The sequence below is a fragment of the Helianthus annuus genome, chromosome 16, assembly GCF_002127325.2.
Source record: "Helianthus annuus cultivar XRQ/B chromosome 16, HanXRQr2.0-SUNRISE, whole genome shotgun sequence".
Lineage (NCBI taxonomy): Eukaryota > Viridiplantae > Streptophyta > Magnoliopsida > Asterales > Asteraceae > Helianthus > Helianthus annuus.
The window spans coordinates 187361175-187372008 of record NC_035448.2 but is presented as its reverse complement, the minus strand read 5'-3'; the positions used below and the strand labels follow the sequence as shown (position 1 = coordinate 187372008).

Sequence of the window (10834 nt, the reverse complement as noted above, 5' to 3'; positions counted from 1 at the left end):
AATGACGGTCAAAATTTTACAAGTTATTGGAGAGAATTTTTAAAGTTGAGATTATTATCGGCCAACAGGTGAAACTTGGGATTATTAAAATTCAATAACCCTTTCTTTTAAATAAATAACATTAAAATAAGTATTTTGAGTTGGTTATATTTAACTTTAAAATTAGTTGTGACATGTAAAGCTCACAAAGCGTGTTGCATTTTATGTGATTTGGCATTTGATAAGTTGTGACAAATAAAAAGTAAGTAGCAGAAACAGCTGTTGTAATGCTAATATAAAGGAGATGGAAGTTGTAGCAAGAATGACAACCACTCCTTACCGTAAGATAAAGAACAAACTTTTACCATGTATATGAAATTAAAACAAAACAAAAAAAAAAAAAAAAAAAAAAAAAAAAACACAGACCGAGAACTGGACCAGATATACTTCGCAGTCTTAAGTTTTTGGGCTGCGTTTAACTAAGAAAAATTATTGGACTAGTTTGGGGCCGTAAAATGCAAATTAAATACATCTAAGCATTGATTTTGTTTGGTTATTTTGGGCCTGGATTTCAATCCGGTCAACCGTCAATGTATACATAAAAGCATTGATTTTGTTTTGGGATGGAAATGGGTCGGGTATAGGTAATCTCATATCCATACCCGCTTGTAAAATATTGTCCCATGCCCGACCCATTACCCGTCGGGTATTAGACGGATATTTACCCGTCGATATCAAGCATACTTGCGGGTATCGGGTATACCTATTCGGATTTTCATGTGTATGTATATTTTTTACTTTTCTTTATAATTTTATGTTTTAAAAATCTATATAATATATTAAATTATGATAAATAACATATATATCATAATCACCATAATAATATTGGATATAATTAAAATGTATATATATGATAATATTAATCTGAAAAAATTAATTTTCCATTTCATAACATATAAATTTTAATAATTGCATCAAAATACATATTTCGAAGGAAAAGTTTATTTTTCAAATAATAAAGCAAAAGAATGAATATTACTAACAAATACAAATACTTAAAAGTTTTCGGGTAAACGGGTATATAGTTTTAGGTAATCGGGTCGGGTATCATCTAAACCCATACCCGTCTCATACCCACAAAATATATTTTTTTCCATACTCATATCAGGCACAATACCCGTCGGGTATCGGGTATACCCGTCTCAAATGTTTCGGGTTTCGGGTATACCTATTGGGCTCGGGTATTTTTGTCATCTCTAATTTTGTATGTTGCTTTAAAGAGTTTTTCCTCCCTTATAATAAATGGCAAAATGGTCTTTTAACATTTTATTATAACAAATTAAAAAAATCTAACCATTTTGCCCTCCATTAAAAGGGAAGAAAAAGACAAAGAAACTGGATGTGTTAACTGAAAAATCTGACCAGATTTTGCTTTTCGATGAAAATAACAACAAAATCGAAACCACGTGGGCCTAAATTTAAAAGGTTTGAGTTTTGGACTAAAGTAGCAAAAGTGACCAAACCTCATGGACCATTTTGGCAGTTTACTCTATATTTTAATTTAGACATAATTTTAAACATATTAACACAAGATAATAAAGTTAAAGTTTAAAACATATTAGATTAACAACCAACAAAAAATTATCATAATATGTCATAAGTTGAGGATCTATCACTAATAATTTCAACACAAATCTGCCACTAGTCTTGCTACTTTAAGCTTGGGATGTTACTGACTTTCTCCTTCATGCGCGATATAAGCTTGAACTTCTCTTCTGCCTCAACTTGTTGGCGCATATCAGATACCGAGCATGCTCGATCTGGATGAAACCTTAGTAACGCTCGTTTGTAAGCCGCATGAACCTGAAACAAAAACAACATTCCTAGATTTATATCTAAGTCTATAAATTAGCCGTTTAACAAAACTAAACACTCAGTAAATCATTTTAATACGGTCTGTATACTATAAATGTATAACTATAACACGACACAACTCACCTGATGTGATGTAGTGTACGGGCTCTTGACGAGGATTCCTAAACCGCACAGTAATGAAGCCATATCATGGCATGTCATTTCCAGCTTCTTAAGGTTGTGTTGGACTTCAATACGATACATTTCTTTTTTGTTCATGATTTCCTCATCCTGTAAAATAAAATAAAGAAAAAAAAAACAGGAAACAAAAATAATGTAAAATGAACAATCTTTGAGCTGCCACCATAAAGACATGTTACACGAATTTTGCAAACCTGTTTTTGAGATTCTCTGATTTCTTCTACGCGTTGTTGTTGCCTTTTCTTAATGTCTAACAAACGTAACTCTTCAGCTTTTTTACGTTCCAGTAAACGTCGCTGCTGCTGTGCTTCTTCTGCCTGCAAAAGTAAATAAAAAAATTTCTAAATCTGAATTTTGGTAACAGGTTAAAACGTAAATAACTCATGTGTTAACTAAGATTGTATACTTTGAAAATAGATTCTAGAGTCTAGACAACTTTTAAGTTTTAACCCATTTGACATGTTTCTCTTTTACTTTGATTTGACCCGTTTGGGATTAAGCACAGCCCTAATTGATACATTCAAGGGTAAACGGGTCATAAAAAATATGAAATCACAGGTCGGTTAAATCAAAGAGAGGCACGTAAACTTGCTAAAATGTACCTGAAGTTTTAAGGCTAACTGTCTAGCTTTTAATTCCTCCTCTTGTGCTTGCTTGTACTCAACAGTATCCTTAATCGTCTCTCTTTCGATAACAACTGTACCCTCGATGGGTGCACCGTCAACGGCATCAGTACATTGACCTTCTTTCTCATGAATGACACTTTTATCATCATCTAACTGAATGTGTAAACCATGACTGGTTGAGCCTCTTCGCGGGTACATTCTTTTGCTTCTTGATAAATTCTTTGGAGTTGCAGAACTATGATTCCCAGGGCTCGTAACATCATCGTCGTCATCAATGTATATGTATGTTTTCATTGGAAACTTCATGTCACTTTTTAATCCATTTGAAACTCGTGGTTTCTTTGCACGCCTTTTAGGTATGTTGTTCGTTTTTACATTACTGGAACTGTCATCGTCCACGTCTATTATGACAACGGTTTCGGCTTCGCCTTCATTCTCGCACCTTTTCATGGTTGTCATTCCAGAAAACCGTGTACCCGAAAACTCACTTTTATTGAACTGTCACTGCAAAAGTGCCATTTATACTATGTGAGAATATGACCAAATAATAATAACAGTGTCACCTAGAAGCCAAATACTCAAATCTTGTAATACTCATATAGTTTTGCCCAATAAACCATAGTCGTTAATGGCGAATAGCAACAAATAGCAATAACGTACCTATATGCTACATAGCGAATAGCAATAAACTAGAAAAAAAAATATTAAAAAAATTATATATATATTATATCAAAATACCCAGGCATATATGATATTTTACATGTATATTTAACAAAAACCTAAAATCCAACTATTTATATTAAAAATAAAATAAAAAAAATAAAATGCCGCTATTATCGCTAACTATCGCTCAGTGTTAAAAATCACGACTAGGCGGCAATTAATCGCTAGTCGGCAGGTGACTGAGTAATTTTTCGTTGATCAGTCCATTAATCGCTAGTCAGGCCTAGTTGGACCTACTCGGGCCTAGTCGGGACTAATCGGGCCTAGTCAGACCTAGTCGGCCAGCAAAAAACGGCGATTCCGACCAGATTCCGGCAAAAAACCTGTATATTCCGACCAAAACCTCTAAATTCCGGCCAGTTTCCAACCAAACCATGTAAAACCTAGCTACTTAAAATATATACCTATAAAAATGTGTATATATATACATAAAACTGAAAATTCCATATAAAAAAACCAATCAGATTATCCCAACTAATCTCGAATAATCCCGAGTGGTCGCTAGTCCCCACCTCACCGGCCAACTAGCGACTTCTCTCCAACCTTGCTATCGCTACAACCCTAATAGCAAGCCTAGATGCTACGTAGCGCGCTATAGCGATCGCTACGCTCGCTCCTGACAACTATTCACAAATCAGCGAAAAATCATTAGACGCTTAGAAGTTGTACATTAATCTGGTCAAACAAATCCAGATAACCTAAAATTATATCAGAAAATTAATCTAAACAGCAAAAACACATATATGCATCATAAAACTAGTAATAAGATCCAAAAGCTGATTCTTAACATCCACTTAACATAACAAATCATTTACATAAATCATTTTAACATGGTATACATTAAGCTTAATTAAAAACCCCTAAAAACCTACTGTTAATTCTGCAATCAACACTAGAATATCAAAATCCATTCAAAACAGGCATATCTCGTTGTATCCCTATCTAACAAAATCATAACAGCTTTTAATCAAAGGAAGCTGCTTACGATTTTGATCGTACGGAAACCCTAATTTACAAAAACAAATTTTTGCAAGAATTCGCATTATACAACGATAAATTTAGCGAATTAGCGGTGATTATAAGATTAGTAATAAGTAGAACTAAAAGTATACTCGAATCGCAAAATACCTGCACCTAAAATCGATTTTCCTCTTGTAAGATTTTTTTCGTCTGAGTCATCTGAAGATTATTGTCTTCAATTTTTATGTTTAAAGAGTTTTTGAAATGTTAAAATAAATTTGGAGGGAGCGGGAACTTTTTGATTTTTTAAGTTGAATTTTCGACAATGTAAACTTGTCTTTTAATATATAGTAGTGAGATTAACCGCGCGTTGAAGCGGAGCGGATGTTCAGTCGGTATCGTTGTGGGTTGTTACAACAATGCATGTACGATATTGGGTATAACAACCGAAAAGGATACGCCCAAGGTGATATTACCAAGGTTGGAGAACTCGCTAGTCGCTAGTCGGCCGGTGAGGTAGGGACTAGCGACTACTCGAGATTAATCGGATATACACATTTTTATAGGTAAATATTTTAAGTAGCTAGTTTTAACTCTTACTCAACTCATTTTTTAAGTATACAAGATTAATTGATGGAATTCACATGGTTTGGTTGGAAAGTGGCCGGAATTTAGAGGTTTTTGCCGGAATATACAGTTTTTTTGCCGGAATGGCCCGAATCGTCGATTTTTGGCTGGCCGGTTAGGCCGACTAGCGATTAATGGACTGATTAACGAAAAATTACTCAGTTACTAGCCAACTAGGGATTAATCGCCGCCTAGTCGCGATTTCTACAACACTAGATATTACACATGTTATATCACGATCGTAAACCATAAAAATGAATAACGGTTCCGGTTCAAATAACATTGATACCGCACTTGATGTTCGATTCGGGTTGTGATGACACCGGACGTTGTCGATTCGGTCATAAAGCATTTAACTCTATTATTAAAATAACGTAAAAGTAAACCGCGTCAAATGATATAAAAATCAACTTTTAACAAAACGAAATAAAAATAAGCATGTCTTAATGGTATATTGGAATATTTATAATGCATTAAACTATACTTTTAAAATAATGAATAACAATCAACCGCATCAATTTCCTACATATACAAAAACCAAATGGGGGAATAGTGTCGGGCAGCTGCTGCCTGGCAGCTGCCTGGCACTCCCCCATTGGACCAAACATTTTATTGTTTTATATTCGTTTTAAAATTACGGTTTCGTCCTTAATTTAAAATATTTTTTTTGGTTTTGCCCCCACTTCAAAATAAAATTATGTTTTTGTCCCTTGCTCAAAATTACGATTTTGCACTCGGTTCAAAATTATGATTTTATCCCTAGATTACAATTATATTTTTTGCCCCAGTTCAAAATAATTTTTTGCTTTTCTCCCAAACTAAAACTGACGATTTTGCACTGAGTTTGATTTTGATTATATTTTATGTTTGTAAATAAGATGAAGATGGATGAGTGTGCAGCGGAATTTAAGATGAAAACAAACTTTGCATACAATCAAACGAGAGTAATACTTTTATCAAACATCTTTACACAATGAACCGAAAGATTGAATTTATTTCAAACACGATTACAATGATTGATGAATGAATGCAAACTCCCCCTCAGCCAGAGCTCAGTAGTTTGTTCGTGCAAAGAAGACGAATGATGCAAAGAGCTAATAGAACAGTACAAAGTACTGAACTATTTATAGGCACTTGCAAACTACTGAGCATCTTAGCTGACGTCACCATGAAAGTGACATCTAACCTCCTAACAAACTCTAACCTCTGATCTATACAGACACTGCTTGTGTTAACTACTGCTAATACATTCTATTACAAAACAGACTTTAGAACAGCTGCTGCAACCTTCTACTGCTGTGAACCCAGCAGCACTTGTCCGGATCAGCAGTGCTTGACTCAAGGCAGTAGATTGAATCAGTAGGACTTTAGTCTTCTATTAGATCTTTAGTTGAGCAGCAGTTATGGGTCAGCAGTTTAGTAAGATCAGCAGATAGGAGGTCATCAGTAGTTGTAATCACTTTCAAGGGGAGAGATTTGTATATCAACATCTGCTTATTCAGGATCCACTGCTCTGATCCAGTTTTGGCTTTAATTATCTGTTCCTCTGATAGGGTTCAATCCCAACAATCTCCCCCTGGAACAGATAATGCCAAAACCCTTCATTATTTGTGGACATTTTATTGCCTTATTAACAGCTCTCTTATCTGACCTTTAAATTGTAATTCAAAGTCAAGAGCATCTGTATCTTCATCATCCCTGCTAAGTGGAAGATCAAGGAGATCCTGCAAATCTTCAAGACTCGGGCCAAGAGCTTGTTCCCTTAATATTTTCTCCACTTCTCCACCAGACCTGAGCAAAGTCAATACGCAGGTCTATTTGTCAGTTTCCCACTTTTGTATTTTTGAGCCTGGTGGGTTTCTTGGGAGATGCTTATTTGCAGAAGTATTTGGTGAGGATGGCCTGTTCATCACTGGCTGAGCAGTGGTAGCAGAGTTTTCCTGTTCAAGTTCTTCTTTTAACTTTCTTAACAAGCCTTCTTTTACAACAGCATTTCCAGTAAGAATTTCTTGAACTGTTTCAGCTCCTAACTGGCTTTGTTTCCTTCTTTTGTAAAAGGCAGTACCAGTAGGAGCAGTGGCTTTCCTGGTGTGCAGCTTTGTTGGCCTTTTTGAAACCTCTGCTTCAGGATAGTCAGGTTTTTGAGGAATTTTTGGATCTTTCTTTCTTAATTCCTCCAACCTTTTGTAGGTTGATCATATCTTCTTTCCATCTAGCAATTTGTCTTTTTGTACCAAAATCAGCAGCAACCAGTTCTTCTTTCATTCTCTTTAGTTCCAACTGTTTGTCAGGTACATTCTTTTTGAACTTTGCCCAATCAGGAGGAGTGTGAGTGACTTTCCTTTTTATCATGTCTCGAATTCTTGCTGCTTCAACTTCAAGCTCAGGAACAGTCCACTCTTTGTACATGTGTCTCTCTCCTTTGTATCTCTTGTGAAACATAATGCTTTCAATGTAGTCTTTCTTCAAAGTTTCAGCTGCTCTTTCTGAAATTTGTTGACTGACATTCTTTGCAAAACGTTCTAGGGAACTGACTTGTGTGAGCAGATATTGATAGTATCTTGAAACTTCTTTGTCAGATTTCCCTTGTGTGTTTCTTTTCGAGATATCTTCTGCTTGCTTGGCCTTGATCTTCAAATATTCATCAATATTTTTGGGCCAGGGATATCCTTTGATTGAAGGCAAACTCCTTTTGGCAGGGTCATCCTCAATATAAAAATATTTTATTTCTTCTCTAACAGCTTCTAGTTCAAGAGGAAATTGAACACCTGCAGGAGGTAAGGGTTTGTGCATTGGAACTGAAGAAAGTGGAACTGGTTTTGGTATATTGACAAGAGCTAAAGATTTTGAAGATGTTTGTGATGGTGAAGAGACATCATCTTTAGGAATTAGCCTTCTCCTCTTTATTTGAGGAGGGACTGATGATGTTTTGGATGGAAAGGTGGTTGTAGTGGCAGTGGTGGGTGATAGACTAACAGCTGTTGAAACAACTGGTGTTCCAACCACTGTTGTCTTTACAGCAGAAGTTATAACAACTGCTGTCTTATGCCTTTTGACAGGAGGTGATTTTGATTTTGGTGGTGATGGTGGTAAAGCAGTGGATGTAGTGTGTGTTGAGATGGTGTGTGTTGAAGTGGGAGCAGATGTTGAAACTACTGAAGTACCAACAGCAGCTGATACAACAGGAGTTACAACAGCTGTTTTAGGTGGTGGTTTTTGAGCAGACTTTGAACGTCTGACTGGAATGGATTTGGGTAGCCTTACTCTTCTTGTAGGCTTCTTCTTTTCATCAATAAGATTTTCATCATCTCTTGACCCTGAAGTACCCTGATCCGGATAATCCACCCTGGCTTTCTTTTTGGCCTCTCTATCCCTTTTCACACATGCAAGTGCCTTTGCAAGTGCATTTGTGGTCACATCAATTTTCTTACTCCCATCTGGCAAAGGAATCTGTTTGGTCATATTTGAATTTTCTGGTGCAAGGTAGAGACCATCTGTTATTCCTTTCCTTCTCCACTCCTGAATTTTCTCCCCCTTTTTGGCATTATCTTCGGGGAGTTGATCAATGAAGAACACTAGTGGAGGAGCAGTGCCAGTGGAGTGCAGGATCTGAGTTTTGAGAGCCTTTAGATCAGCCTGAGTGTCTTTGAACCTAGACTCCATAGCATTTCTCAATTGTTGAACATGTTTTTCATGTTGCTGATCTACTATTTGTGCTTGATGATGGAGAAAAGGTTGAAATAGATTCCAGAGCTCATTTGTAGCAGGTGCCTGTTGGAGAGCAGGTGCTTGAGGTGGAACAGCAGTGGATTGTACCTTTTGTACCTGTAACAACTGTTGGAGCATATCTTTGAGCTCTGCAACAGAGTTATCAAGTTTTTCAACACGAGCCGTCAATTTCTGGTACTTTAAATCATCACCCAATTGAATGGGATCATCTGATTTCCCACTAACAGTGGTTTTATCAGTGGTAGAGGTAGGGAGTTTACTCCAAACATTAACCACTGATGCCCCTTTTTCTTGGTACTAGGGTCTTCTTCCTTCAACACTTGGCAACATTTGATGTTGCCAGTAGGATAAATAAATCCACTGGTGGTTGGCAGAGGTGCTATAAAAGGAATTGCCTCCAAGGAAGTCTTATTGATGTAACCACTGTCCAACTGTAAACCAGTGGGTTCAACAGTTGTAGTGGCTGCTTCACTTGGATTACCACAAAGAGTTACTTGTAACTCAATGGGTGTAACCTCCTCAGGTTGTGTTGGTGGGTTAGCAATGAATGTTACAGCAGGCTCAGTAATTTGTTGAGGCATATTCTCATTGACAGGTGATTGAGAAGGACTGAGTAATGCCTGGTTCAAATCAATTGCATCCAACAGTAGTTGTGTTTTTGGTGGAATTGTGGATGTGATGGTTGGTGTAGAAGGCGGACTTGCTCCGGGCATTGAGCTGTGGATGATGGAAACGAGTGTATCCAGAGCATCATAATGTGGTGGCCCTTTGTGTACAACCTGTTCTTTTTGTGAAGAAGCAGGAGGAGTTATGGTTATGGGTTGAGATATTTGTACCAACTGCTGTGAGGAAGAAGCAGCAGTGGTTTCTTGTGACATTTGTGTTGTCACAGGCATTAACTCTGGTATCTCATCCTCCAGAGTTGCCGTTTTGATTGGTTTGGGGGGTTTTTGAGTTTTCTTTTTGTAAAGCCTTTTGGGTTTTGTAGTTGTGGGTTTCAAAACAGTTGGTCTGCTGCTTTGATCACCTAGAGCAGTAGGCTCAGCAGCAGATACCTAAGGAGCAGTGGTAGCTGCTAAATTCTGCTCAGGCACCCCTGCTTGTGTTTTGCAAGGTGCTAACATTCGTGAAAAAGTTTCAGATGTTAGGCAATTTATTACAGTTGTTTCACCTTGGTTTATTAAAGCTAAATCATCCTTACTGAATTTCTTTTCAAAATAGTAACTTAAAAACCTTGGAAATAGTAAGAATGATTTGGTTTCAACATTATTAACCAAATCTTTAAAGATTTCCCGAGAATAGTTATAATTTTCTTCTTGAAGAATTGCATATCCCAGATTTTGAATCTTTATAGGGATCTCATTAAAAGAAGTGGTTTTGTTTGAAACACATAGTAGGAGGGTATGAAATAGGAATCTGGGTGCAGGAGGAAAATAACCTTTTTCTAAGGTTAGTTTCGTCATCATTGTGGCTTCATACCCTCTTTCAATGAAGTCAATGTGCAACTCGTTTTTAGTGAAGGAAGTTTTACCTGCTTGATCATCGAGTTGAAAGACTTCGGAGATGGATTGTGGTGCAATTTGGACAGTTTTACCCTTTATGGAAGATTTAATGGCGGTTGCAATATCTCCTTGTTGTTCAAGGGTTGCATTCTTCCAAAACTCCCTTTGGGTCGCCAAATAGATTGGTGCATCGGTGGTGAGCAAAGTTTTGTACTTTGATTTTGCCATGATGGTAATAATGGAATCGAAAACATCGGTGGATCCTGGTTTTGTGAGAAGACCCAGGAGATTGTGAGATTTTTTGAATGGAATTTCAGTGGAGATTGCCTTTTTAGAGGCTGTTTTCGATGATTTTGATGTGGGTTTTGCAGATGACTTCGATTTTGTCATTTTTGAAACGAATGATCGAAGGAATTTGTGAGAGATGAGAAGAAAAACTACTTTGAGAAGAGAATTTTTAAGAATTCAATTCGACAGTAAAACCCTGTTTTGGTGGTGAGTGGGGAATTTTATAGGAAAGAGAATGAATGCTGACGTGGCAGCCGCTACAAAAGGTCTGACTGCTATGTACTGCCCACGTGACAACCACTGGTGAAAATGAAGGACAATACTTTTGATGAAAGCAACTGATGA

General features: G+C 36.8%; 1 protein-coding gene across 2 annotated transcripts; it reads right to left on the bottom strand.

Moving 5' to 3' along the window:
* Positions 1-1575: 1575 nt before the first annotated feature.
* Positions 1576-4637, bottom strand: LOC110918723. 2 transcript variants are annotated; one of them, XM_022163004.2, is made up of 5 exons: positions 4512-4637; positions 2637-3164; positions 2229-2351; positions 1978-2124; positions 1576-1842 (listed from the first exon to the last, which is right to left on the bottom strand). In XM_022163004.2, exons 2-5 carry the CDS (start codon positions 3117-3119, stop codon positions 1690-1692), a joined length of 906 nt encoding a protein of 301 aa, XP_022018696.1. In that variant the 5' UTR covers positions 3120-3164; positions 4512-4637; the 3' UTR covers positions 1576-1689. The 2 variants fall into 2 exon arrangements, with proteins under 2 accessions (XP_022018696.1, XP_035840865.1); XM_035984972.1 differs by having other exon boundaries at positions 1586-1842; positions 4518-4590.
* Positions 4638-10834: the final 6197 nt, after the last annotated feature.